This window comes from Chiroxiphia lanceolata, chromosome 3, assembly GCF_009829145.1.
Source record: "Chiroxiphia lanceolata isolate bChiLan1 chromosome 3, bChiLan1.pri, whole genome shotgun sequence".
In the NCBI taxonomy this organism is placed as follows: Eukaryota; Metazoa; Chordata; class Aves; order Passeriformes; family Pipridae; genus Chiroxiphia; species Chiroxiphia lanceolata.
The window spans coordinates 18,467,503-18,495,478 of record NC_045639.1 but is presented as its reverse complement, the minus strand read 5'-3'; the positions used below and the strand labels follow the sequence as shown (position 1 = coordinate 18,495,478).

At 43.2% G+C, this 27,976-nt stretch overlaps 1 protein-coding gene across 2 annotated transcripts; it reads left to right on the top strand.

The window, feature by feature from the left end:
- Window positions 1-27,746, top strand: MIA3 (MIA SH3 domain ER export factor 3). Of its 2 annotated transcripts, XM_032681278.1 has the most exons (29): window positions 1-154; window positions 854-987; window positions 6,165-6,251; window positions 7,844-10,784; window positions 11,682-11,963; window positions 13,595-13,662; window positions 14,781-14,912; window positions 16,147-16,168; window positions 18,214-18,302; window positions 18,432-18,509; window positions 18,608-18,718; window positions 19,609-19,680; window positions 19,882-19,986; window positions 20,769-20,891; window positions 21,005-21,122; window positions 21,994-22,049; window positions 22,131-22,221; window positions 22,334-22,472; window positions 23,878-23,979; window positions 24,080-24,140; window positions 24,234-24,269; window positions 24,361-24,428; window positions 24,720-24,817; window positions 24,935-25,066; window positions 25,273-25,335; window positions 25,462-25,538; window positions 25,684-25,755; window positions 26,355-26,511; window positions 26,886-27,746. In XM_032681278.1, the coding sequence occupies exons 1-29, from the start codon at window positions 1-3 to the stop codon at window positions 27,143-27,145; spliced, it is 5,928 nt and encodes a 1,975-aa protein (XP_032537169.1). In that variant the 3' UTR covers window positions 27,146-27,746. The 2 variants fall into 2 exon arrangements, with proteins under 2 accessions (XP_032537169.1, XP_032537170.1); XM_032681279.1 differs by lacking the exon at window positions 25,684-25,755 and having other exon boundaries at window positions 26,886-27,572.
- The last annotated feature ends 230 nt before the right edge of the window (window positions 27,747-27,976 follow it).

Here is a 27,976-nt window from a genome sequence, read left to right as displayed (position 1 = left end):
ATGGCCGCAGCCCCGCCGCCGGACCCCCGGCTGCTGCTCGCCCTGCTGCTGCTGCTGCCCCCGCCGCCCCTGCGCTGCTCCGCCGCCGCCGCCGCGCCCGACCTGGGCCGCCGCTTCGCCGAGCGCAAGCGCTGCGCCGACCCCGAGTGCAGCAGTGAGTGGGGGCGGCGGGGGAAGGTGGTGGGTGGTGGGCAAAGATGCCTCCCGGAGGCGCTTCCCGAAGCCCCCTCCCCCCCGCTCCCTCCTGGCTTTGGAAGGGAAACTGGGGAGAATCGGGAAAACGGGAACGCGGCGCCCACGCGCGCCGTTCCGCTCCCCTTGGCCAAGTTTTCAGGTCCCCGCAGCTCCGTGGTTGTTTTTTTTTTGTTGTTTGTTTGTGGGGTTTTTTTTTGTCCCCTGCAAAGCCCTGTCGTGGTAAACCCGCTCTCTGGGTGTTCTCTGTGCGTGGGATAATTTCAGGACTTGATTCGCTGGGACGTGGATGTCATCTTTCTAATTTAACATTAATAATTAGCTTCATAGTGCACGTCAGAAATGTAGTTCTCCAGTGCTTCATCAAACGCTTGTCTTGATCAGAATACTTGCTTTTTTTTTTTTTTAGCTATAACTTGCCTTTTTTCTTTTATAACTAAATATAAGTATTTAGTTATATTTTCTATAACTAACAATCTCTTTTTTTAGCTATACTTTCACTTAAGTTATCTCTTGACTCAATCTGGAAAAATAGGAAAGCGGTGCTTGCGGAGAGGTCTTGTTTACTGTCAGTTGGCAAAGTCCCTTTTAACGAAACGGGTGTATTATTACTACTGTTATTTTTTTAAGTAGTACTCTTCTCTTTGTTTTCTTTGGACAGTGTTAATGTGCCGAGGGAAGGCAATGCGGGATTTTAAAGGTCCAGATTGTCGCTTCGTAAATTTTAAGAAGGGAGAAGCGGTGTACGTGTATTACAAACTAGTAGGAAAATCAACGGAGCTTTGGGCTGGAAGTGTAAGTACTGTAAAGCATTTCTTCTTCTTGCTCTTCTTGATGCTTTCTATTGGCAATCTATTTTTCTTCCTTTTGCTTTTTAAGAGAACACTTAGAGTTTTGAATATGACTAAATAACATAACGAATGCCATTTTTTCTTGAGACCAGTGGGAAATGGGATGCGATTTGATCAAACCTAAGTGTTGTGAAAAATGGGCAATCCTAACGTTTGCTAAAAACTGTTAGAAAACTGCCTTTGTGTTGGAAACCTCCCATTGCAGCACTGTAAGTCGTGGCCACGGGCCTGTCTGGAAGCTGAGCCTGCCTTCCCACTTTGGGTGGCTTAAGCCTGTGGTTGTGTTTTCCCAGAACGTGGTCTCATCCTGCTCTTTGTAATCCTGCTAAAGATCGCTCCATGTACATCTTTTAATTGCTTTTTTCTTCCTAATGTTCGTCTGCAGTTGGAGGGAAAAAAGTAGTAAAGCTAAAAAAGATTAAGGTAAATTTAATTTTTTTAAAAGGTCTCTCTCAGCTGCACTGTAGCAGCTTGGAGAGTAGTGACCTTGCCTGAGTCAGCGTCTTTGGGCAATCTGAGAAGCTTCTGCTAACGGAAAAAGAACATCCCCATACTTGCAGTTTTTTCATAGAAAACTCCTCTTGACTTTCATAAGCACCTTATTTGCCTGACAGAAACAGAACTGAGATACCCCAGAGGAAGAGCAGTTTTTGTGGGCTTCCCTTGAAAATGCTGGCAATCTGGAGCTTGCTTAAACCTAGTCCCTGTTGCTTTCTCCCTGTGTTTACCCTATAACCTTTTTTGTGTCCAGATTGTTTACTTCAACCTCCTTTCTTACTCTGGTCTTCCCAAGGGATCGAAAACTGGGCCAGTGGTCCAAGGTGCTCGAAATCACACCTGGGTGTTGACTGTGGGACTAGTGGTTTAGTGAAACTCAGGATGTATCACTTTCTGTAACCGCTTCAGGCTGGGCGTGGACAACCAAGCTCTCAGTAGGAGCTGAATCCAATTAGATCGATACAGAAGAGAGTAGAAAAACTGTAGCACGTGGTTAAAGACGAGTTTATAATTGTATCATGCTGGTAATTCCCTCCTGACGGGTACTGTACCATAAATAATCTGGTTAATTAGCTGGTACAGGTTTCCAGGGCTACTGGGTCTTGAGACAGGGAGTAGCAGCGTGGGGCCAATTTTGCATCTTCTTACGAGGTGTAATGCGGGCTGCAAGATCAGACAGCAGGTTAAGGTAATTGCTGAGTTAATATTCAGTTGCATTATTCGCTGATAGGAACCTCATGCAAGAGTTAGGTGTGTCTCCAAGTTAAAAGGATGTTTGCTTTGAGTTTAACAAGTAAAAGCTGAAGTTGGCAGGTCTGAAAGAATTGCAAAGCTCCATTTTATTTTTTGTCATTTTTCAACCGTGTTACACTATTTTCAATGTTCCTTTTACAGCTGTGCTGACAGACTGATTTCTTTTGCTTAGTGGCTGTAACCATTATTTCTCTTTCACCCAGTTTGACTGACTGCTGCTGCATTAATTGTACCACTGCAACACTCGGCGTGGAGGTGCTGCAGCAGGGTCAGAGGTGCCTGCCCTTGCATGTTGAGTCTGCCCCTGTCTCTGACTCACAGATAGCACTGGGGTCTCTCTCCTGCAGTGTGACTTCCCGTGCCAGATTTGGCTGAGCAGCTTGATTTCCCATGCCAGGTTTGACTGGGCAGCTTGATTTATGCAGACCAGCCGTGCCTGCTGTGTGCAGTCTTGGAGCTCGGGGGAAGCTGCTCCTTGCTAATTCAAAACAGGCTACCCAGTGAGATCTGCCATCAAACGAATTCCAGTGGAAGGCATGTTACCTTCTGCCACAGCCCTTTACATTTTGCCCACGTTGCATCACTTCATGTGGGCTTTGTGGGCATCATCTGATCCCATGCATCTGCCCTACTGCCTTTTTCCATTCCCCAAAGTTTTAGGGGGAAAGGATTTGTTAGGGGCTAATAGAAACTTTTAAATCAAGGGATAACTGGGATTCTGATCTTCAGGTGTGTGCAGAGGTTAGGAGAATGTGTGTATGAGAAGCTTCAGCTAATGCAACCTTATTTGAAACAAGTTGTAAATACAGATTCAGATCCTGAAATCGATTTGGAGGAGCCATGAGAAATACAACTGTATTTCTGACCTGAAGAGAGGTGATCTGATAAGAAAAGGAGCCTTTCACCAAGTCTGAAAAATCTATAGCAGTTAGGTCTGGGCTTTATTTGCCTTTGCTTTCCTAATTCACTCCACCCTTTTCAAGCCATTGTTGATTATTTTTTTTATTGCCCCGGGCCAGCAGACATGTTGTATTTTGATAAAATAGGTCCCTTATTTTATGATCCTAGTCTTGTATACTTTATTGCTTACAGAGCACACACTATGCTCATTGGGTATTTTGCATGTGAAAAAATTCTGCAACCCAGTTGTACATTCTATGCATTATATAGCATGCAGTTTTTAGCAGAGCTATCTAAACCTCAGTAATAAAGCAAACCCAAAAGCTTGGAAAATATTCTATGACCATTATTTAATAGTCATTTTACGTTGTGAATTTCATGAATACATCAAGTCCCCTCTTCAGCATCAACCTTGTGTTGCTTACTCCATCAAGTTGTTATGTAGGCTCTCCTCCTATGCATTTCCCCTGCACTCTGCCCTCACTTTAGCAGAGTCCAGAACTCCCAAAGTAATTCAGGTGATTCCAAGTAAAACCTGCTGCTTTTTAAGAAAACCTTTTTATCAAATACACTTTAAGATTGTTGTTTTATCTTATGGCAAAGGGATGAACTTTATGCCTGTGATTCAAGGTTGAGAAAACTATTTCTGGCCTAACATTACAAGAAATGGACTTGTCTGCAGACTGTGGCTTTTTGGGTGGTTGCTTTTTGGTTTGTTTTTTTCTTTTGCTTGTTTGTTTGTTTGTTTTCAAATCTTGTACATAAGTTAGTAAAAAGAAAGACAGGAGGGGTACATTTAAGGTAAGAGAGGAAGACAGAGTATGTTTGGAAGACCCAGAGGATCAGGGAAATTCTGTGTTTTCTTAACAATGCCAGCATTCAGCAAGGGCGGAACAAACGAGCTCATCTTTGCCCAGTAAGGTTCTGCAGTTTTAGGTGCCTGTGCTTTAGGGATGTGGGCTTTAAGACTAAAAACATGTGAACCTCTTTTTTCCCAGCTATCTGTTTTCTGGTAGGTGGTGTGAGGGTCTGGCTTCTTGGTCAGTGAATCTGCTGTAGCTGCCTGTCACACGTGGGCCCTGGTGGGGACAGATGCTGCACACACAGCTACGTGCTTTGTCCATGCACAACACTTCAGCTGGAAAGAGAGTGGAAATGAAAGATGCACTTTTTTCTCCCTTATTTACTTGGCATTCACAATGCCTTTCCTCTCTCATGTCTGTAGAGAATGAAGAATGTTTCCTTTATTTGCACAATGAGGCATTTTTTTCCTTTACAAGAGAGGACTTGTAGGGAGAGAAGGAGATGAAATTTTGGGCAAGCAGATCCCATATGGCTCATAAACCACAGAAGTGGCAAACTGGGTCACAGCAGAGGACTTGTATGGTCAGCAGCTTGGATTATAATAAATGAGTTTCAAGTTGTGATGCCTGATTATAAGTGGAGTCACAGAGATTAGTAAGAAGACTACTTTGAAGCTTCAGCTTTTGTTTTCAGAAGGATTGTTTAAAACTGGAGTAGAAGTTTGGAGAGAAAAACAAGCCTATTTAGAGTAAAACTATAGTATACCATGCAAGGATGAGCTTTTGATTTGACTTGGCAAAATTAATTTCTCATTCCTGGTAATTCCCAGTAATAAACCTGTATTCATTATCTATTTTCTGTAAGAGAGTATATGTGTTTGCAAAAGGTGGGGAACGAACGGTTCATTTTTTTTAAATATATTTGTAACTAACTTCAGAGATATCAACTATGGAAGGCAAGATTTGAATGAGAAATAGTAAAAAAAGGAAGTCTTATAATACATTAGGGCTTACTTTGCTTGCATATTGAAACAAACATCCCCAAAATTATTAGTACCTATTATTTACTAGATACTAATTCCCTCTCTTTTTTCTATGCCATTGTAAATCCAGAAAACTTCAACTCAGGTTAACCTATTTCAGTGCAATCAGTGTAAGATATCTCTGTATCCCTAATTGTTTTGACATAACTGGTTTCTTCTTTAATTTGATCTTTAGCTGAGTGCTCTTCCCAAACAAACTCTTCAGGAAAACGGGCAACTGTCATTTTCCTCCTCTAACAAATGATTGAGGAAATGACCAACATTATTTTTCCCCCCAGATATTTTGGTCGTCTAGGAACTCTGCACCTTTTTAGGTGTGTCTAATTACCTGAATTATCTAATCTGTGTAGTGATAGCATGCTATTAATATCAGCTTCTTGACAGCTGTTGTCAGAACTCTCAAGTGACAGTGGTACTGTGTAGATATTATCTGGTGATTGATAAGAGAGATTCTTGTCTTCCACTGTTTGCCTTGGCTTAACATGGTGACTTGCTTGAAAATAGCCATTTGTGACTGATTTTTGCTTGTGTTAGGCAACGAAGAGCAACAGTGCATTTGCAGAGGAGGGTATATTTTCCACACAGGTTTTAAAATGATTAGTACTTCAGGTACAATTTTGCATTTTCCTACAATCTGCTTTAAGAATTTATTTTTTTCCTGTAAGTTACAAAGTGAGCATACTCTGGGCTATAATACTGTGCATGGATGTAAATCTTATTAGTCGAAGATCCTCTTCTACTTGCTGCTTGAGAAAATCCTCAAGGCATGTGTGGTGCCCCTGAGAGCACACAATAGCAGCTAAAGTACATGAGCCAGAATGTGTGGGCTTTGTTCCCAGCTCTCCTAATAATTTGTTATATGTCAGGCTTCAAAACATGAACAGTAAAACCTACCAACTTCACAAGGCTGTTGTGAAATGTAGTATAAAACCTCAATGAAAACTCTTGCATAAATAAAGTGTCACTGGTCTTTCATTCACTGTGTTAAACTTCATTTAGAATACTTGAGAGTCAGTTTGACATATTTGTTGCTGGTGTCTGCAGTTTGGATTTTTGACAGAGTCGCATGATTTCTAAAGCTTCTCTACTGCTTTTTGTTTGCTTATGTTTTTGTTTTGTGACAGGTTGGAAGTGATTTTGGATATTTTCCAAAGGATTTACTTGAAATAAATCATAATTATTCCAATGAGGAGCTAGAATTGCCAACAGATGTAAGTATTCTTTTTTTTTTTTTCAGTTGGGCTTCTTACTGTTTCCTAACCTCATCATTCAGTAAAATCCCCGAGGAGGAGAATGGGAATATCGTGATTTTTAGTAACTTTTTGTTAGTAAGCAGCTACATATGTGCACATATATATTGGGGGTGGATGTTTGTGCAGCTGTGTATGTGGATGAGTGTGAAAGGATCAGCCCAAAATGTGGGTGTTGATCTTTCTTTTCTTGAATGTTATGGTTTTCTTCTAATGGAATCTGCCTGGATTGAACTCTAGAAGTGCCACTAGCTGGCTTGAGCATAGGCTGTTTGGTACGTGTTCAGAACGGTTTCTTTTCCCAAACTTTTGAAGTTTAAAGTACTGTCAGAAACAAAGAGAACCTGATACACTTAGCCCTTTGATTCTGGAATTGGTCCTTCAGCCCTTTCACGCATGAGTGGGTTTCATGCACTAATAGCTGGTAACTCCACAGTTGTGTGAGTGAGGCCTCTGAGGCTGCAGCGTTAGACAAAAAGCCAGTCGTATCCTGGGCTGAATCCAAAGCGGTTTGGCCAGCAGGTCAAGGGAGGTGATTCTGCCCCTCTGCTCCACTCTGGTGAGACCACACCTGCATCCAGCTCTGGGGTCCCCAGCACAGGAAGGACACTGACCTATTGAAGTGAGTCCAGAGGAGGCCACCAAGATGTTTAGAGAGATGGAGCACCTCTCCTATGAGGAAAGGCTGAGAGAATTGGGTTTGTTCAGCCTGGAAAAAAGAAGGCTTTGGGGTGACCTAACTTTGGCCTTCCAGTATCTGAAGGGAGCCCACAAGAAAGTTGGAGAGATACCATTCATAAGAGCATGTAATGACAGAAGAGCGAATGGCTTCAAACTGAGAGTAGGTTTAGATTAGATATTAGGAAGAAATTCTTTACCGTGAGGGTGGTGAGGCACTGGCACAGGTTGCCCAGAGGAGTCATGGATGCCCCATCCCTGAAAGTGTTCAAGGCCAGGTTGGATGGGACTTTGAGCAACCTGGTCTAGCAGAAGTTGTCCCTGCCCATGGTAGGAGAATTGGAACTAAATGATCTTTAAGGTCCCTTCCAATCCAAACCATTCTAAGAAATCACGTTTAGTGTCTTGCACTGCTTCTATTTATTTTTCAGAAACTGTGTGACAGGGAGCTCCAACTTGGAGGACTTGGTCATTTAAGGAGAGATCAGCTAAAAGAAATCGTGACAAACAAGCTTAGCAACATTTGGTTTCTTCTCTTCACTGGCATTCAGCAATAGACTAGTTTTTGATTCGGGATATATGATGATGAGTAAAGTGTAATACTGTCAACTTTGTTCCTGACTTCCACTTTGTTCCTTGCTAGGAGGTCTCTGGAAGGGCAAAGCCAAACACTTTTTGTTTAGGCTTTTATGAGTCCTTGGGTGAAACCTCCACCGATTTCAGAACTTTGGTTAAAGACGCAAGAGGTTAATTCTGCATGATTAACAAAAGTTACTTTGCTGCTGCATCTCTCTCTAACTAGGAAAATGGGTTTGGTGTCATCACTGTAATAAAGAAAATAATATTTTTTGACTACATATTGTTTTTCATTTCAGGAAACGGACTTTGTTTGCTTTGATGGCGGAAGGGATGACTTTGATAATTATAATGTGGATGACCTTTTAAAGTCATTGCAAGAGACGATAGCAAATGAAGGGGAAGCTGAATCGAGTGATCTGGGGACAAAACCAGCTGAAGGAACAGAGAGGGATAAGGAGACTGAACAGGCTGGTAGAGTAATGTCCCCTGGTGCTTTGGAGACGGGCGAGCGAAGCGCTGAAGAAGACAAGGAAAACCTTGTCTTGACACACGAAGTAGATAGTTCTCTTACAGAAGGAACTGAAAATACTGGGGGACACTCCAGTGCCAATAGTCACAAAGAAAACTCTCAGGGAGATCAAATTGCACATGAGCACTTGAAAGGCACGCTACATGGGAAATTAAAAGGGCTAGAAAGTGAAAATACCAAAAACACTAGTATTCCTCAGGGTGAAACAAGTCAGCTCGACCAAGAGAATGAAGAAGTCAATGCCTATACACTTTTAAACAGAGAGCTCTCTGTGAACTTGAAAACGAAATTTGGCTCAACTGCTGATGCGGTTGTATCAGATGATGAAGTGACTCGCCTTGTTACGTCACTGGAAGATGATTTAAATGATGATTTGAGCATTAATCCTGCTGATGCAGAGGAGGAGCCAGATTTTGAAGATCAATCTGCAGAAATCCCTTTGCTGTCTTTTACAGCAGAGGATGAAATTACATCCCCAGAGGATTTAGAAGATGATGGAAACGATGACGTTGAGTCACAAAACTATGAACCTGATGAAGATGCAAAGGGTGCTACAAAGCTAAATAACCAAAGAGACAATGAGGAGAAACCTAATTCAGATGCATTAATTCTTGAGGATGCCTTCAGTAGGAGCAAGAGGTCAGGTGACAGTGGAAGTGTGGACAGGTCTGAATCTAAACAGACAAAAGAGAAACAGGATGATGTGGTGCTAATTAGTAAAAGAGAAGCACCAGCAAAAACTCAGCCTGAGGATCTCTCCAAAGAAGTCCTTAGAAAGGAACCTGTAGGTTCTGGTGATCTGAGTTCAAAAGAACAAACAAACAAAACTGAACAGTTTGAAGAGCAGCTCACCAACGGAGGAGAGTCACATCCTGGAGTGCTAAAGAGTACAGCTGTGCCTGATTCTCCCGCCTTGCCTAGTCCAGAAGATAATCTGGAGTCCAAATCATTTGTTAAAAACAAGCAAGATGCTTTACAACCATCTGCTGATGGTATCAACAAAAGTCCCGAAAGAATGCCGCTTGCTCAAACAGAGAAAAGTGAGGAAAAGTTTGAGGGTGATACCTCAGAGGAGGTCTTGGAGAGTGATTTAAAGCATGAAAGGTCATGGGACAAAACAAATGAGAAAGAAAGAGCTGAGAACAAGCTTTCTGTTGATGTTCCAGCCAAACCAGTGGAAGAGGTAAAAAATGCATCTCAAAGTGACTTAGGAGATACTGACCCCTTGAGAGTGAAAGTGGAGCATAGAATGCCTGCAGTGGAGAAAGAACTTCTTGGACACGAAGAAGATTTAAATCAAAGAGGGGAGACTGATCACGAAAATAAAAAACCTGCCTCTCCTAACAAAGAACCGACAATAAAAAATAGAAACATGAAAGGAACTCCTGCAGGGAAGGGAGACCCAAGCCATAGTGGAGCTGCTGAGCAACAGAGGCCATGGGAAAATGAGACTGAGTATTCAGAGGCAGATGTGAATGAAGAACTTTCAAGAAATCCTGGCAAGATGCCAGTATTTGAAGACAGCATTGAGAAAAGTTCCCCTGAAGAAAAATCAAAAAGCACTACACAGAATACCGATACAGAGAATCTTACTCCGCAAGGAACTGCTCGTACTGAGGATGCAGATTCAGACAGAAATCTTGGCACAGATTTAGCTAAAGAAAGAACTCTAAGACCAGAATTGCAATCTGAAGAGCCACATGCTGAAGATGACCCTGACCTGAAACAAGAAGAGGATGAGCTGCTGGAAGATGAGAATGCAGCAAGTGCAAAGCTGTCACAAGTAAGGGCTGCAAATGTACAGGGTGATACACTAAATGTTGAAAATACAAATCCTGAATTGGAAGGACTTAGTGAAGCTGTTTCAGGAACCCCAAATCCTATTTACAAAACAGGAGAGGACACAAACTCAGTTTCTAAGGAGGATAAAAGAACAATCAGCATGCAAAATGCAAGCGAGACTGGGAACAAAGATGTTGATGTACCAATGAGAAAAGATGCTAAATTGGATGAGATGGAACATGTCATGGAAGATGATGAGGAGTCTTCTGAAACTGAGGAGCCATCAGCTGTGGAAGAAGATAATTTCCAATCTCCTGACACAGAAAACAGTGATGACTTTGACCAAAAGAAAGACCATCTCCCAGAGGGCATTTCACAAAAAGACTCAAAAGAGGTGCAAAATTTAGAGCATACAAGAAATGACCAGCAGCAATCTGCACATTTCCCCAGCCCTGCTGACAGCTCAGCAGCCACAAATGACACTGTAACAGACTTCAATGAGTCTGTGAAGCGGCTCACAATAATAAGAGATTTTCTGGATGAGAAGCGTGTGATGCGTCTGCAAAAGTACCTTGGGTTCCAACACGTGGTCAGGATAGAAGCCATGTTCCACGACATGAAGGTGGAAATGGGGCTTGCTCGTAAGGCAAGCCATAGTAACGGAGATGTAGAAAAAGCCTTGGACCAGATACTTGAGTTTTCAGAATCGAACATTATGGATTTTGTAGGAAAAGTTCTGGATTCCAGAGTGGCAGAAAATAAAGAGGAGGTGGTGAAAGAGATGGATTTGTATGATGAGGAGAGTGCACTGATGGATGACATTCAAGAATTAATATATTCTTTAAGGAGTAAATATTCATCTGTTAGTGAGAGTGTCCCACTTGCATCTGCTCCAGAACAGGAAGATGACCAGCTGCACTTTCAAGGTAGGATGTCAAACCAGTTAATAAATAGATGAAACGGAAGTAAAACCAGGCAACACTATGTAACCCAGAGAAGCCTTAAGAAGAGTGTGAGGGAGTAGAATTGAAAGAGGCCTTGTGAAATCTTCTGGGATTTTGCTTATTTTTCATGCATGTCTTCAGTGTTGTGATGAGTGGCTCAGGGACAAATCCTGAGAGGAAATGTTGAGCTCAGCATGCCTGTTCTGATGGGCCAAGTTCTCTGTAAGATAAGGGGGATCCATACACAGATATGGCTAGAAGTAGCTAGTCAGGACATGTCTGTACCTCCTTAAGAAACAGAGATTCATATATACTAATGTGCTGAATTTTCTGGAGGGTTTAGAACAGTCTTTTTTTCCTGAACTACTTAGCACCTAATTATGAGAGATCCAGTGATTAATGCACAGTTGAGGTACTAAATCCCTGCACCTAAAATCTCTGGTGTCTCTATTATATTTTTTTCCCACGTTTGTAAAAGAGCATGTAGGTAGAAATACTGAACAAAGAGATCTTTCACGGGAGAAGAACCAGAGATACAGTCTGCTGCAAACTTGCTGGTTTTTCTAATTACTGTGTAAGATGTTAAGATACACTCTTAGCAAGGCTCCTTTTGCAGTAGTACATGTTAAGTATGTGATTTGTGACAAGGTCACGAGTGATGAAAATATTTCACCTTGCAGTGTTTCACTGCAAGGTCAGTGGTTGATATCTTGCATAAATTTCATAGAAACATTTAATTAGACGTTACTGAAAGTTGATTGAGAATATATTGAAAGCGATACACAAGCAGAAATATTTTAAAAGTGTCAAAAAAGACAGCTGTGGGTAAGAAATATACCTTAGCTCAGTGTTTAATTCCAATCTCCTTGTCTGTCACAGATGGTGCAAAAGAGGCTGAATATGGCAGAGTTACCATCAGAAACCCGAATGCCATCGATGAGGGCAATCAGGAATTTCAGCAGCTTGATGATAAGAGGCCAGAGCAGCCTATTGAGGAGGAAGAGAGTGCTGTTAGTATTCCACCTGAGCATGAAGAGGCCAACTTCTCAAATAATGGAGAAGCTGAAGAAGGTTATGACAGTGAAAGAGGATCGCTCCTGGAAGATGCTTCCTTTGGGTCGGTTGATTCAGGACAAAGTACCAGGGAAGATGATGCTGCAGGTAACCATTTGGAATTGGGTTATTTTGTTCTTTTGCTCTTGAAGAGGTGCATGGTTGAATGTATTTTTAGGCAAATAGCAGGGGTTTTCACTAATATTTTTACTGTCCGTTGTTGTAATGCTAATGGCTTTCCCTGATCCATGGCAGTCCCTCTAGTGGCAGTAGTGTGTCATGAAGTTATCTCAGCACAGCAGTTTTTCTGTCATTTCTCAATGTAGGAATAAGAAAAGTGCTCCTGTGAGTATCATAGTTAGAGCCCTGTCCTTGGGACTGTGTCTCAGGATGGTAGTGGATAAAGAGCAGGAATCACGGGAAGCATACCATTAGCCCAGATTTCTTCCTTGCAGGGACTGACAGCCCTATGTCATGTGCTATAGACAGGACTGCCCATAGAATCATGTGCCCTCTCTTCTCACTCTTTTCAGCCTGTGTCTCTAGGCTGTATTACTTTCCAGGAAAGATGGTGTGTACCTTCCCCCTCAGGCAGTTCAGTAATGTCTCTGTGTGTTGGAGTAGGAGCAATGTTTGACTGTCTTTGGATGAGGCCTTATCCCTCTGGAGCTAGAGTGCTGATCTGTGCTGACTAGTCATTGTGCCAAGAAGGGATCCTATTACTGTCATCTTCCCTAGCTCTGTTTTGGCATGAAACTATCTTTGACTCTATTCTCGGTGCTAAGCTCGGCTTTGCTGTTCTGCATTCACCTCTGGTTATGCTTAATTAATCTGTCTCCACTGAGCATTTAGAAAAAGAATTCAGGCACATCTTGCCTAGCTTTTGTACGCTCCTGAGGTGCTGTACCATCCCCATAGCGAAGTATTTTTGAGCAGCTTCTAAGATCTGTGGGAAGCTCTACGTTGAATGCAAAGACACCTAATGAATTTTAAATGGCTGGTGGATAACTTACGTGGTTAAGCAGTCAGATGTTCAGCTGTGTTTCAGAGCACCTTCCATTCCTTCCTAAGGGTGGTTAAATGTTTGCCATGATTTGCTACGAGGACTGGTAGAAGTGCTGTGCAGTAACAGGGCAGACGCTGTTGAGCCGCTGGTCACAGCAGCTGTTCCGTTGCGTAACAACAGGCAGGTGGCTGTGGAATCTGCTGGCCAGGATTCAAGTCAGGGTAGAGGTGTGAAGATGGTTTAAAGCTTATGCCACACTAACAGGGTACCGACAAGAGTTCAGGGAGTGCTTGGACAGTGCCCTCAGGCACATGGAGTGACGCTTGGGGATGCCCCATGCAGGGCTAAGGGTTGGACTCCATGAGGCTTGAGGGTCCCTTCCAGCTCAGGATACTCTGTGATTCTGTGGACAGTGCTGGAAACTAATCGGAAGGATAGGAAATGAAGAATGTGTGCTGCTCTGTTGCCGACTCGCAGCTGGCGGAGCTCTGAGTGCTCTGTCAGAGGCAGAGCTCGGCAAAGTGACGCTGCACAGCCGCGTCCCGCCCGGTAACGCCGCTTGCGGACTTATCAGCGTTATTTTCCGAGGACTTTCCGCCTTTTTCCTCGGTGCCCTGGAGCCCCGGGGGCCGTGACCTGACCACGGGGCCGCGGCGCGGGGGCTGTTGCGGGGCCTCCCCGGCGCTGCCCCTTCCCTGAGGTGACGCCGCCCCTCCCTCTCCTCCCCACGCAGGTGCCGGCCGGGCCGCGGGCGCCCCCTGGCGGGCGGCGCTGGGCGAGACGCGGGAGCTGCTGCGGCGGGTGAGTGGCGGCGGCGCGCGCGCGCGGTGACGCGAGCGGGGGGGCGGGGCGTGGCGGCCGCGAGGGGGCGGGGCGGGGCGGGCGGGGCGCGAGCGGGGAGGGAAGGGGAGGAGGGAAGGGGAGGAGGGAAGGGCTGACGTGTGCCTGGCGCTCCCGGGCCGCCATGGATCCCGCGGGAGGCTGCGGGCGGCCGGCGGAGCTCCCGCCGGGGCGGCGGCGGCTGCTGCAGGTGAGGGTCGCGGCGGGCGGGCGGTAAAGAGCGGCGGAGGGGCCCCGCCGGCCAGGCCCGGCCCGGGCGGTGACACCGTCCCCCGAGCGAGGCGCGTCCCTGAGGGGGTCACCCCGCCGCGCCCCCTCCGTCAGGGGGGGGCTGGCGTCTCGCGCCCCCGCCCCGCAGCGTGGGGCGATCCCGAGGGAGCGGAGGCGGCCGCTGGCGGCCGGGATCCCTGCCAGGCCTCCCGGGGTGGCGGGGAGAGCTCGCCCCTGGGCCGGGCTCTGCAGGGGCAGATGTGCGCCCTCCTTCTGGTCCCTCGTCTCTTGTCGACTGCAGAGAGGGTAAGGGAGGGAGAAGGCGGCGGTTCCCGTGTGGGTCGCACAGTTTGTTCCCTGAGCGCCATGTCGTGTCACTATCAGCCCTGTAACGTGTACCGCGCACTCACACCTCCACCAGGTGCTCTCTGGCCTCCGGGTAGAGGAGGAGGCACCTGGCATATGACCCTGTGGCCGGAGAGACAGCTGGGGAGAGATCTGAGCCATTTTCGCTGGATTGTGACAGACATCCAGATGTAAAACTGTTTGGATTTTTTTTTTTGTATATGTTTTTGCATCCTTATAGCAACTCAGATAGCTACAAGTGCTGTGTAACACAAAATGTGAGCACCAGCAGACTGTCACTGCCAGGTGCCCTCCTGATACTTGGAGTTTTGCACTGAAATGCAGGCAGCGAGCTGCTCTGTGGTTTTCTTAATTTTCGGTTTTCAGTTTGCACAAAAACTGCAAGAAAGCTCTAGATGGTTCTCTGGTTTTATGAGAGAGATAAAAGCACCTTGCAGAGTGTTTCTTTTGCCCGAGTATTTAATGAAAACATGCTCATAGCTGTCAATGCTGTTGGTTTTCAGTTGGTTGCCACCCTGCCTGAGGAAATGCGTCCTGGGCCTGATTTCCATGGACTTCCATGGGAGCCTGTTATTATTACTGCCTTAGTGGGAATTGTCACGCTTGCTATTTTTTTCTGGAGAACCTGCCTTTCAGTGAGTATACTTCGTGCTTGCCTGCTGATGTTTCACTTACTGAGCGGTCCTTTGTATGGTTAAACTGTTTCAGCATTACTGGGCTCAAAGCACTATGTAGTCTTTCATGGCTTTACTTTTTCTGTTTAGAGCATTAATGTGAACTAAACACTGGGCTGAATAGCTAAAGTAAGTTGCAATTTTCTTTGAGATAAGAAGCATTTTCTTTAAGCTGTTAATTGAAGATCTCTTAGCACAAGGCGATTTTAAAGCAAAATAGAGGCGTATGATGTAAATAAAGAAACTTTAGGAAAGGGTCAGCATAGCTGTGAAATGAGAAGCCTCCCATGTGCTTGACCCTGTTGCTGACTACCTCCAAAACAAGCAGTTAATCCTCCCCCCCTTCATGTTGTCCAGCTGCTTGTAGGCACTGCATTTAGAAACCTAAAGCCCTGATATTAATTCTCACTGGAGACCTCCTTCCCCACTGTTCTCCTCACTCTACGTTTGTCCCCTTTCCTACATGGATAATTTTCTTTGCAACAAAAACACCATCACCAGCTCTCAAGTGTAGCAGTGCATCTCCTTGGGAGCTGAGATGAGAATCAAATAGGCCAGTTTCTTTTACAGCTGTCAGGTGCAGTCATGATATGCTCTAGAAATCTGTGGAATACTTTATATTTGCCTGACAAAAATGAATTAAAACTAAATATTATCTGCAGACAATATTGGTAGTTTTTTTCCTTGCTTGGTTTTAGGTATTGAGTACACGGGGTCCGTTTCAAACACAAAGCAGCGTTAAATAGAAGAGCACAAAAAAGCTTCTGAAATTCTTCTTTTTCTGTGTTAATTTTGAAACAAGCACCTGCCATGTAAACATACATTGCTTTAAAGGGGGCCAGAACTGGGATTTTGTGTTTGTTCATGACTGTGGTTTAATGCAAAATGGCTTCATTTTTTTTCAAATTGGATATAGGCAGTTACCACTATCCTTTTAGTGAGTGAGTAAACAGACGTTCACTAAGGCTCTGGGACAGGGGTTTAGCCTAGAAGCTTTTATTAGAAAACAACCTAAGCTCGTTTGTAGTGTTACTCAACACTTGTTGGCAGTGATAGATGTGTCTTCCATATGCTGCTTTAATCTGCATTTAAGTGGTGACTTTTTTCTATAGGGAAAATTAATAAAATTTTTCACTTACCACTTTTTATGACTAATCTTTTTTTCTTTTTTTTTTGTGTTCTCTCTCTTCTGTAGGTAAAGAGTAGAATATATCAAGGTAAGTTTCTCTCTGCTTTTCAGTGTAGTTGATGCTTGGGCATGTAAAAGTTTTGAATATTGTTAGATTGTTTCAGGGGACCAATTATTCATCATCACTCCTTTTCAAAGAGAATGCTAAGTCCAAGGTTACAGTGTAAGCTTGGCCAGTAGAATAGTTGAATCTGAAGATTTAAATTTTGCCTATGATAATGCTTTAATCACACCTGCAAAATAAAGGGCAAGGAACAGCTCCACCTTGTTCAAAATAAATGAACCATGGGTTTACTGATGTGATGGTCATGAGGCAGTTTGTTTTGGTTTTCTGACTAGCAGTGGATCTACTTTTGCTTGCTGTTTCTCTCAGAAAGCAGGAGCTAGTTCCTCTTGCCTTTTTGGATTGAGGGGATCCTGAAGCTGACTGCTGGGCACTTGCAAAGAGACACCCTAATTTGTAGACCTAAATTGGCAGGTATTCCTGTGGCTAGCACATTGCTTCCTAAAGAGTATTTCTCCAGCTTCAGGTTTCTAAAATTGAAGTGTACTGAGTGGGAAAAAAATTGGGTTAAAAGTAGGGTGATTGCTGAAATTCATAATTGAATACAAATTGAAAATATGGAAGAATTGTCTTCACAGGAACTCTCTGCCTCTTCCTTACAAACCATACTATTTACCATTCATTCCTCTCTAGTTTCATTGTGGTTATGCTGCAATTTTCTTCTGTACAGTTAATGCAGAATTGATGAGCTGAAAAAAGTCCATCTTAGATCTGTAAGGTGATTTCTGTAGAGCAGGAAAAACATTGGTATTGGTGGTGTAGAAACTACTTAGCAGCACAGCCCACCCTAAAGCAGTGAGGAACACAGATCTAATTCCACTCCCCCAAATATTCTCCTATATGATGCTGTACAGAAACTGATGAAGCTAGGAACAAAGAGATGTTCCTTAATCTTGATAAAGCTCATGTTATTAAAATCTTTACCCTAAATAACAGGATATTAACAGTGACAAAAATAGAGATAGATTGCATTTAGAGTCATAAAGAAAAAATCTATTGTTCTCTCTTAATGACAGTAGTGACATTGTGAGACCAAGCTAATGAAAGGATTCCTGTCCCCCTTAAATGGCTGAGAGCTGTCTCCTACCTTGGCAGTCACTTGCTGGCTGTCCTGTCCCCAGAGTGGGAAAGGCTGGGGATGTCCCAGGAGCCCTCGTGGGGGAGGAGAGGGAAGGAGGAGTAGCAGTTACCATTGCACTCTGTGGGATGCAGTTGGAACATCCAGTGCTTCTTGTTCTGCAGGATTTGCTGTGAGGCAAATGGCGCTTGCAGCGTTCAGATACAGACAGAGGTGGCTTAGGACTTGAAAAATAACTACAATTGGGTGGTTTTTTTATTAATTTGCAATAAAATAATTTAAGTATGTTAATGATTTTTGGTGAATCCCGAGGATTGGTTGGTGACTTGTTCAAGGTGAGAAGCAAATGCATGCCTAAAGGCTCTTGCTTGGTCACAGCATTTTTGAGCTCTAAGCATTCCAGTTCCTTGAGATTTATTGATGCTGTCTCCTGGCCGGCAGTCTCCTTTCTGTTCCCAGTAGGAACAGAACAGAGCTTTCATCCTCTTACCTTTGCTGACCAAACATTCAGCTTCAATGTAGCAGAAGGGTGGTTGGTGGGGGAGGTGTTGCACCTCCCAGAGTGTCCGAGCAGCGTTCTGAGACTGCTCTGAGACCCTTGCTTGCCAGTTCTTCCCATGAACATACCTCACCTGTGCACAGCCAGCACCTTACTCTGCTCTGGGTTCTGTGACCAACTCCTGTGAAGTGAATGCAAGAGCTTTGTACTTTGTGTCAGTGTTCAATGCTTTACTATCTTGTTTTCAATCTAACTGTAAATGAAAGCTGGAGGTGCAGAAAGGGTTGACTGCCAAGGAATTGGCACTATCCTGATTTATGCTTTTAAGTCATTACCTGAAAACATTCCCTAAAGTGGTAGTAATGATAGCTGATTTTTTTTTTCTGCTAGTATATGAAGTACAGTTATTGTAAGCTTTCTTTTTCTTCCTAGTGACTGAAAAGCAACTTGCTGAAAAGATTAAAAACCTTCTGCAAGAAAAAACAGAAATCTTAGAAAAGTTGTCAGAATATGATCAAAAGGTATTTTTCTCAGTTCTTGTCCTTTGCTTCTGTTATTGCTTTAGTGACACAGTCAATTCAACAGCTAATGTATTATCTTCTATTATGCTGACAATTTCCTCAGTTCTGTGTGGTTGTTTCTGTGCTTAGATAAAGGAAGCAAAGGAATCCATGAAAGTGGCCCAAGAACAAAAAGACATTCTCTCCGATGAAACTGCAGGGCTTAAGGTAAGAGACAGTTAGTTAACTCTGTGCTGACAGCAGAAATACCACTTAAAATAGTTTGCTTTAGGTTGGTCTTTTACCCATTTTTTTTTTCTTTTAAGGACACTGTCAAAGAACTGGAAGAAGCAAAGCATCAGCTGGATGACAAAGTGAAAAATCTGCACACAATGCTTGAAACAGAGAGAAAAAAGAATGAGAAGAAACAGAACAAGGTTAGAGCAATGACACTCATGTTTTATATTGTTCTTAACTTGGTGTGCCCTAAAAGCTGGTCACAACCTGTTGAGTTAGATAGTATTAGAACAAGCAAGGTGAACCACCTCAAAAAGAACTGAAATGAAATTTCATGTTCATCCCACGCTCTAGCGGGAGAATCTGTTTGCTTGGTTTGGTTTGGGTTTTTGTTTGGGTTTTTATTTGGGGTTTTGGTTTTGTTATTTGTTTTGGTTTCGGATGGTTTGCCTTTTTTTTTTTTTTTTTTTTTTTTTTTTAATAACTTGATGGAATTGTGCAGTTATGTGCTTTCACAAACAAACAAATGTATTCAGGTCATGGGCTAGTCTAATACTCCTAGCTGGAGCCAGAAAGCTTCTTGACAGTATAAGCAGAACAGAAGGTTTCAGGTTTGTGAGAGATGTTTCCTTGTGCTTAGAGAAGCATCTAGCTCTACAGTAAATGTGAGGATCTCTAAGCTGCCCCTTGTTCTTGTCTTCTCTTTTTTTTTTTTTTTTTCTTCTTTTTAAGGCCTGATTTTTCTGTATCAAAAAGTTCTTTGGTCTTGTTTTTGATCAAAGGTTGCTGCTAATGACAGCAGTGTGTGTTCCTTTCGTAGTAGGCTGCACAGGTGTACAGGGAACTTCCTTGCCACAAACAGGAGGAGTCATAGGTGGCAGCTGATTCCAATGTGCTGAATGTTTCTATTCCTTACCTTATTGATAAGGCAGCGCTGTGTTGCTGCCAGTCTGATGGCTGCTTTAAATGGAAATCCTTTGGTGTTTTGACTTTTCTTTTACACTTCCAGATTATACAGGGAAAATAATCACTCGGGCTGAGGCATGTACCTGGCTAATACTTTGTCACTGCTCATCTTTTTCTTACATAGCTCTCTGAAACCCAGAAGTCTGTGGAGAAACTGCAGGAGGCTATCAATGTGCATTCTGCAGAGCTTTCAGAGGTAAAGCATGATTTACACCCTCTCAACAGTCACAAGTTCTTGTACCAGGAAAATTCATATCTATGTAATAGAAAATGCAATCTTGGCAGGCTGCAGTTTGTGTGTGCATATGTGCCTTTTTCCTTTCCATTTTACCAGGTTATATGTAGCTCTATTGTAGTTTGACTTATTCTTTTTGCTCCTTTTTTGTTTCACGTGTAGGTGCAGTTAGCCCTTAATGAAGCTAAACTAAGTGAAGAAAAGGTGAAATCTGAGCTGCTTCATGTGCAGGAAGAGAATGCTAGGCTGAAAAAGAGCAAGGAGCAGGTAAGTTATGCCCAGGCCAGGCAACCTTGTATTTAGAAGGAAATATCAAGGCTTTATTCCTGGGGGGTTTTTTGCATATAACTTCAACGTGTGTCCATTTTCTTAGCATGGCAGAATTCCATGTTTCCTGTTATCACAATAAAATTTAAATGCTTTGTGCCTGCCTGCACAGACTTTTTGTGCAGGTGAGCTTCATACATGTCTCTGGTACGAGGGCTTTGCCAGTTCCAGTGGTTCAGTTTTGGTCAGCAATTTCACAGGAAGTCTGTGCTGATGTGGTAGTCACCGATTGCCACTTGGGATCAGGACCCAAGGAAGTAATGGTAAAGAATTGCCAGAAAGCAATTCTGAAGTGAAGCTAAGTGGGGAGGACCTTTAACCCTGAAATGTTGTGACAGTTCTTTTACAAATAATTGTAAATATTTGTTTTCTTTCTCCATATATAACGTAGGTGGCCTTTAAGGGATGAGTTTTGGTTACCTCTGGACTGCAATTAATTCCTTGTATTTTGAAGTGTATGAGCAGTTTGATTATGATGTTGGGATACTAGCTGAGACAATGGCAGATTTGTAAAGTCACCTAATAATAAACTGCAGAAATATTCCCAGCATCCAGTTCTGCCAATGGAACAGCAATGTGCCTGATAACTATGAAGTTTACCCTTTATCTGTGACCTGTGGTGATCAGTTATCAGCAGAGCTGGCAGTAAAATAGACTTTAATTACATACACCCTGGACTAAAAATAAAGCAAGTAATCATCTTGCCTTGGTGCTTCATACAGCTGCTAAAAGAAGCTGAAGGTTGGAGTGAGAGGCATTCTGAGCTCCGTGAGCAGATCCAAATGTATCAGAAATCTCAGAAGGACATAGAAGAAACACTTGCCTACAAAGAAAATGAAATTGAAGTAGGTTCTTTATAACCAGATTGCCTCAAATATTATGCATCATAAAATACTTTGTCATACTTTGCAAAATGCAGAGCAATTCTTCCTCAGTGAACCTTTGATTTCATTACTAGGTTTTAACTAACTGCATTATGCAGCTGAAGCAGCTGGACATGGATCCAGAGGCCAAGAAGGATGAGAAGGGGTGTGAGTGGAGCCCAGGAGATGACCTGGCCAACGGAGAGTTGCCAGGTACAGTAATCCTGCCCTGCGGCTGAAGCACATGTGGTGGGGTGTTCGTAGCATGTCACAGAGGGAACAAGGACAATCCATGCATAAAGCTGCCTGTGGGTTAACAGGCTGACAGCTTTAATCCTCAAACACAGAATAGCCCCTAGCTGAAGGGAAGAGCTGTCAAATAGGCCAGTAATTGCTTTTAGATGCCCTTTTAGGTAAATTATGAGTGTAATGACACAGTTGTAAAGATTGCGTGTAAAGGTTGGCAATTAAGGGCACTCTGAAAGCTGAGGATCTCAGCTTTGTTGTTATGGTACATTTGTTTTTAATATGAATTTTTAATGAACATTCTGCTTGGCTCCAGCAAGATAACTAATTTAGGTAATCACATTTTTTAAATTTGAAAGACCAAAATAGATGTTTTCAAAACTATTCAGGCAGTTTGTCATTTATGATGTTGCACATGTGTTTGCTACATCTCTGGTTTTGAAATCCTCTTTTTTCCCTTTTTTTTTTTTTTTTTTACTTTTTTCTGTCTATGATATATGTGGGCTGGAAATTTCCACTTTTTGATTTTCAGATACTCTGCACAGTAATAGATGCTGCATTCACATTAATATTAGTGTGGTGTCCAGAAGTGACAAGAAGGAATCTTCTGAACACCTTTTGGAATAAATCTAATAGTTCTGTTGTGTTGGTCACGAATTTGCTACTGTGCTTTTTCCTCACACTCTTGGGTTTGTTTGGTTGGTTTTTTTTTTCTTTTTTTAAACCATGTAAGAAGACCTATCCTAGACTAAAATGTAGGGAATGTTATTTTTTACAGCTGTATAGTCTAAGGACTTGGGGTTAAGAAACAGAGTAAAAAAATATTTTTCTCTTTTAGATACTGAGAGTGAGAAGATGAAGACTCAGATTAAGCAGATGATGGATGTCTCCAGGGTATGTTGCACAACATGTCTAATAAATGCAGCCACATTACTGCTATGCCTGTGATCAGAGACACTCAGCTCCTCTTTTCAGGTAAAAACTATGTTGTCCATAGTTGAAGAAGACAGAAATCTTCTGCAGTCCAAACTGAATGATGAAGTAGCAGCAAGACATGAGCTGGAAGGTAGGTTTAGCAAAAGAATTGTTTGTGGTTTAAAAAGAAACAGAGCGTGTAAGTGGCATAATGGTTCTCACTGCAACTTCAACTTCCTCACTTACCTTCGCTTCTCCAACAGAGAAAATAAAAACGTTGGAACATGACTCCTCTTCGCTCCAGTCAGCCAAAACTCAACTGGAAAACGAATGCAAAACTCTTCAGCAGAAAGTGGAGATACTTGGTGAACTCTACCAGCAGAAGGAGATGGCACTCCAGAAGTAAGCCTTTCCTTACTCTGCCACGACACAGGATATTATATCGTTGCCACTATCCAAATGCTCTTTGCTCAGAAGGATCAAATAACTTGAAGTTATAGTTGGAATGAAAGATGATGACTGCTCTTTCACTGTAGTTGAAGCTAGTACTTGGTATTTTAGCCCAGTAAGCTTCTTGCATTCTCAAAGGGCTGAATTAAGGCTGAGTTGCTGATGGCAACTGAGGTGAATGAACTGTGAGCAGTGAGGATCCATTGAGTATCTGTGTTCATTCCTCATTTATTTACTCATTTATTTACTTATTGAAATGTCTGTAATAACATCTCAACTGGGGAAAATTTGAGAATAGAATTCAGGGACATTTTCTGCTAAATTCCACAGAAAGCTGAAATTGTGATGGAGAAGCAATTGAAATTTTTAAGGTTTGAGTGTGTAGGTTGGGGGAGAAGCAAAGGGTTGGAACAAGCCAAGTAAGTGAGGCTATACAGCACCTCACTAGTGAAACTGCCTGACCTTGTAACTTCAGGATCCACATGTAGGAAACACATAATGGAGACGTGAAGGGTAGCCCACCTTTCAAGAAAATTTCCTCTTCACCTCTGTAAAGAACATCTGTTCTTTCCAAAACTCACAGGAGGTTACACTGCCTGTTACTACTTTATTAGAATAAAGAACTTCTTGCACTTTTTTTTTTTTCCTGGAAAAATGCTTTGACGTGTAGCCAAGGAAATGGATTATGTTGAACTGGCTGTTAGCAACAGCTAACTTGCTGCTAGTTTGATGGTTCCAGTTTTGTGGGATAGCTCTTCTAAATTAGGAACACATTATGGACCTTTCAAATACTTTCAGAAAAATGTCAAAAATAAAAAAAAAACTAGTGAACTGTGAGAGTAAGAGGTTAGAAAAAGACTGTGATAAATGGCCACGTAGTAAATTGGTATGTTGAATACTTAGAAAAATCTTCTTTCCCCACAGTTAATGACTATTGGATGTGTTTATCACCTGGGCCCCAAATTCCCCCCTTTTCACTACACATTCCATTTCTTCATTTCCCTCGGTTAATGTCAGTTCAGTGTATTTCCGTGTTTGTACCTCTGTAAATCTGGATTATGATCTGTAGAACTGCTAAGAAAACTACAGGATCTGAAGAGATGAACTGTCTGCAGTTGATAGATCCTGACAGATCTTCGGATGCTGACAGAACTTTCTCTGTGTGCTTAATTTTAGGGTTTTATACATAAAGGGTTTGTCTGTTGATTTCAAAAGACAGTATTTCTGTTTCTTAGAAAAGTGTTCTCACACATTGTTACAGATTCTGATGTTGCTGCTGTTAGCAGGGGAGTACCTTGATTTTGATTTGTAGTAGATGCAGAATGGTGGACTATATTTTTTTTTTTCCCTTATGCAGAAAACTAACCCAGGAAGAGTATGAGCGTCAGGAGAAAGAACAGAAATTGTCTGCTGCAGATGAAAAAGCCGTGCTGGCCATCGAGGAAGTGAAAGTTTATAAGTAACTTGAGTTTCTGAAGATTATTGCTTTCCTTTTGTTTCATCCATTGAGGAAAATTCATTCAAACCTCTCTCCTTTCCCTCTTTTTCGTTCTGTACAGGCAAAGGATCCAAGATATGGAAGAAGAACTGCAGAAAACAGAGAGATCTTACAAGAACCAGGTAAACTTGCTTGCTGGTTATTGTGTCATCTTTTACTGCATCATTCCAGTGCCCTGGTAGTTGGACAAAAACCAATTCTTCTTTTCTTCTCAGATTGCTGCTCATGAGAAAAAGGCACACGACAATTGGGTAAGAATGCTCTGCCTTTTCTTATGCAAACAGTTTGTATTTGACTTCACATTGGCGCCATTAATTCAGTTGACAAAATTTTATCTACCAGCTCATTGCCCGCTCGGCTGAGAGAGCTCTGGCTGAGGAAAAAAGAGAAGCAGCCAACCTGAGACAAAAGTGAGTATGGAACAGACCCTCTTTATTCCTCTTTGAACGTGCTGTGTGTGTTGCTTGGGAGAGAAGAAGCTCTAGCAGTGCCAGGTGCTCATTTAGCTTGCTCAGAATGTGCAGTGCGTATTTGAGTGACTAATTTTAACCACTCTTAAACTGTTTTGGTGGTTAAAATAAGATCTCTTGGTGAAAGTGGTATAAAGTTTTACAATGCAGTTTGCCTTGTTGCATTATAATAAATATAACTCACAGGTATTGTTTGAATAGTAATAAGAAACCTTTATTTTTCAAAATTAGATTAATAGAAGTAAACCAAAAAATCGTCATGCTTCAAAGACCAGTAATTGTAAAGCCAACTCCAGGCAGACCCGATCGCCAAGTCCCGCCACGACGAGGTAAATCCTGCTGGTTCTCCCAAAACTTTGGTCTTGGAGTCAGTACATCATAAAAAAATAAGGCTATTTTAAATTACAGAAAAGTGTAAATCACGTGGTTTTAATTCTTTGGCATAGGTCCCTTAAGCAGAGATGGCTCTTCTGGCCCATCACCTGTGAGTGGAGGAAATCCATCCCCCACGCAGATGATTGAAGTTCCTGCTCGGCCCCTTTCTGCTCCCCGAAGGGAAGGCGCAAGGGGTGAATTTGGTAAGCACTGAAGCTTCTCTTGTGTGACAACTCTTATGCTACAAACACAGGAACACTAAGGTCAGATCTTGATTGTAGGGTTAGTGTTAAGTATTGATACCTACTTTAATAATACATAAACGAGGGGTTGGAGGGGAGGTTAACAGAAATAGCTCAAGGCCATGTTGATCAGAATCTCTGGGGTTCTTGTTTCCCTTAATGTACAGTGGTGGATGGCCCCCCTGCTCTACGAAGGCCACCAGAGTTACCTGGAAGGATGTCTGTTCCTGGTAAGTTATGTTTTCTGCAACCAACTGCATCTTATTCAATTACCCTTTTACTTCAAAAAGGCAATTTTAAACCCACCTTCCTTACCCTATGCACAGTAAGACAGGCATTTGTGGCTCTCTTTACAGATATTGGGCCTGCTGTAGCATCCCTGATCAGCAGCGAGCCAAGAACCTCCTCCCCTTCCACAGCAATGGATGGAGTGGTAAGCTGAGAAAACCCCAACCCTCAGGAAGCATTTCTGCTCCATGATGCACTGTACTTCTGCTCCTTCTTTAACTGTATCATGTTCTGTCTTGTCTGTATCCTGTCACTATCCTTATTTGCTGTCAAAAAAAAAACCCCAAAAGCAACCCTCTCCCAAAGAGTCTGAAGCCCCCAGTGTAGCTACCGATTCACCTTCATCCAGTGAACCAGCTGCAGTGAGTATCCAGAGGCTGAACATGGTGTTACGCTGCTGTGATGGAGAGGAGTAACAGGCTTGGTGTTCTGAACTGCTAAGTAACAAATGCTCTGCAGAACTAACCAGGGGCTCCTATCTCTGCCTCAAAGGGCTTCTCTCGTGATGAACAGTTGCTGTCTGGTTTTTGTGGAATTGAGGAAATGAGATGTTTCTTGTTAAGGACTGTGGGCAAACACACTGGAGTGACTACAGCAATAATCCTAAGCAGCTGACTTACCTGTGGTGTTTAAGCACAATTCCATATGGAATTCAAAGTTCCAGGCCCTTTACCAAAGGGGCTGTCCACCGAGGACACTTCGAAAGGGATCAAACTTCAGCTAAAGAAAACTCAGCTTCTCAGAGAGTTACACTAACCACTCACTCCTGGGTAGTGCCCGCAGTGTCCTGGGTAAAGGGAAGATGATGGTGCAGTAACTCCCTATTTTCTACCAGGTTAATGTTTTGGGGTATGTTGGTTTTGCACCTCTCTTTGCCTCTGGGTGAGTGGTTGTGGTGTTCGGCAGTGTCACTGCTTCTCCGACGCAGTAAGGCACTGAAGTATGACCTCATCTCACACAGGGTAATGCCAGTGCCAAAGGCCCTTCTCCTTTCCCTGGGACACCCATCATGCCCTCCCCAGTGATGGGACCTCCTCCTCCACCGCCCGTTCGCTACGGACCACCGCCACCTCCTCTCCGTGGGCACTTCGGGCCTCGACCTCACCCTGCGCCCCAAGGTACGGCTGCATCGCCCTGCGCCCAAACGTCCCTTCTGGGCATCTGACTGCAGAACCTAGATGTGCTTTGCCTTAATGCACCGCTTCCCAGTGCTCCGTGGGCTCTAGCTGTCTTGCTCAATAAGCTTGGACTGGGTGGGTTTTTTTCAAGCTTTCTTAATGCCAAGGTATTAAGAAGGTATTTTTCCTTGTTTAGTCTGAAAAGGAATCAGCAGTCTAAAGTCCCTAGAATATAATTCATGGGCTGTGAAGTTTGCACGTGATGGACCCCAGAGCTGCCCTAGAAAATGAAGGAAGTGAGGAACAAGTCAGGAGCTTCACTATCTAGCTTAAAGCAAGATTTCATTTAACTCCATGATTTCTTTTCCTTCCAGTTTGTGGTGCTCCCTTGCCACCTCCGGCTGCAAGAGATTTCTTACCCGGTCCACGTTTAGGAATAAGAGATTTGCCTCCTGGCCCACTCCCGCCTCCCCCAGATCCCAGAGGCTATGCACGTGGGCACCCTCCTTTTCGACCCCTAGGCCCTCCTGGCCCCAGGGATTATCCTCCAGGCCCACGGCTACCCCCACAAGCTTCCAGAGACTATACGCCTTCTCCCAACAGAGACTTGCCTCCCTCGGCACCCAGAGACTAACGAGGCTGCCGGGCTCCAAGGACTACGCACAGCCCCAGCACAGGGCCCTGATGGGACAGCAGCTCCACACAGCTGGCTCCGGCGCACGGCCCGCCGTTGGGATCGTAGGAAACCGCTCTGGGTTTGAAGACATTGGTCTCATTTCAGTATATCTCAGCTTTTGCAGGATTAATTTTTATCCAGTTGCTACAGACATCTTATGTGCATTTATGATCACAAACTCATCCATCCACTTGGGCTGCAAGAACCTTTTTGTGGTGGACTTGAACCTACTCTAAAAGTGCAATAGAAGGAAATACCTGTGTGGATAGTTTTAATTCTATGTAGCCTTTGTAACCAGTTGGCGAATGAACTAATTTCGTTAAAAATGTAAATCAAATCATTTCCTGTGGAAATAATTTTATAAGTAAAATGCTATCCAACCTGCCTTCTCCATCTCATCATTGAGCTGCAGTTACTGTAGGCCAAGGGTTTTCATGAGGACTCTGAAGATCTGGGGTTTTTTAAAAAAGATGTCTGGTCGGAGATCAGAAGCACAAATGACACTGTATTCAAAGGAAAGTTATAATAAAAAGTAAAATTCCTTTTGCTAAACCCTGAAGGCTTTGTTTCAGTGCCACTCTTTGTTCAGAAAAGACACTGGTTCAGTAATGTGACCAGAAAATTCTACACTTCTGAGTTCAAGAATTGAATCGAGGCCAAATTGCTGCTGCTGCTGCAGGGTTAACGATGCTGTTACCCTTATGCTGGATTAGTCTGGCATGTTATGGACTAGTTTCACGTAATGAGGACCATGGAGGATACAGCTTCCAGAGCTGGAAACCTTTATGA

Bases quoted from the DNA above. Each gene is read 5' to 3' on its own strand.
- MIA3 (XM_032681278.1), top strand. From the start codon at position 1: ATGGCCGCAGCCCCGCCGCCGGACCCCCGGCTGCTGCTCGCCCTGCTG. The intron at 24,270-24,360 runs GTAAGAATGCTC...TTTATCTACCAG, and splicing joins AAAAGGCACACGACAATTGG to CTCATTGCCCGCTCGGCTGA. The intron at 24,429-24,719 runs GTGAGTATGGAA...TTTCAAAATTAG, and splicing joins GCAGCCAACCTGAGACAAAA to ATTAATAGAAGTAAACCAAA.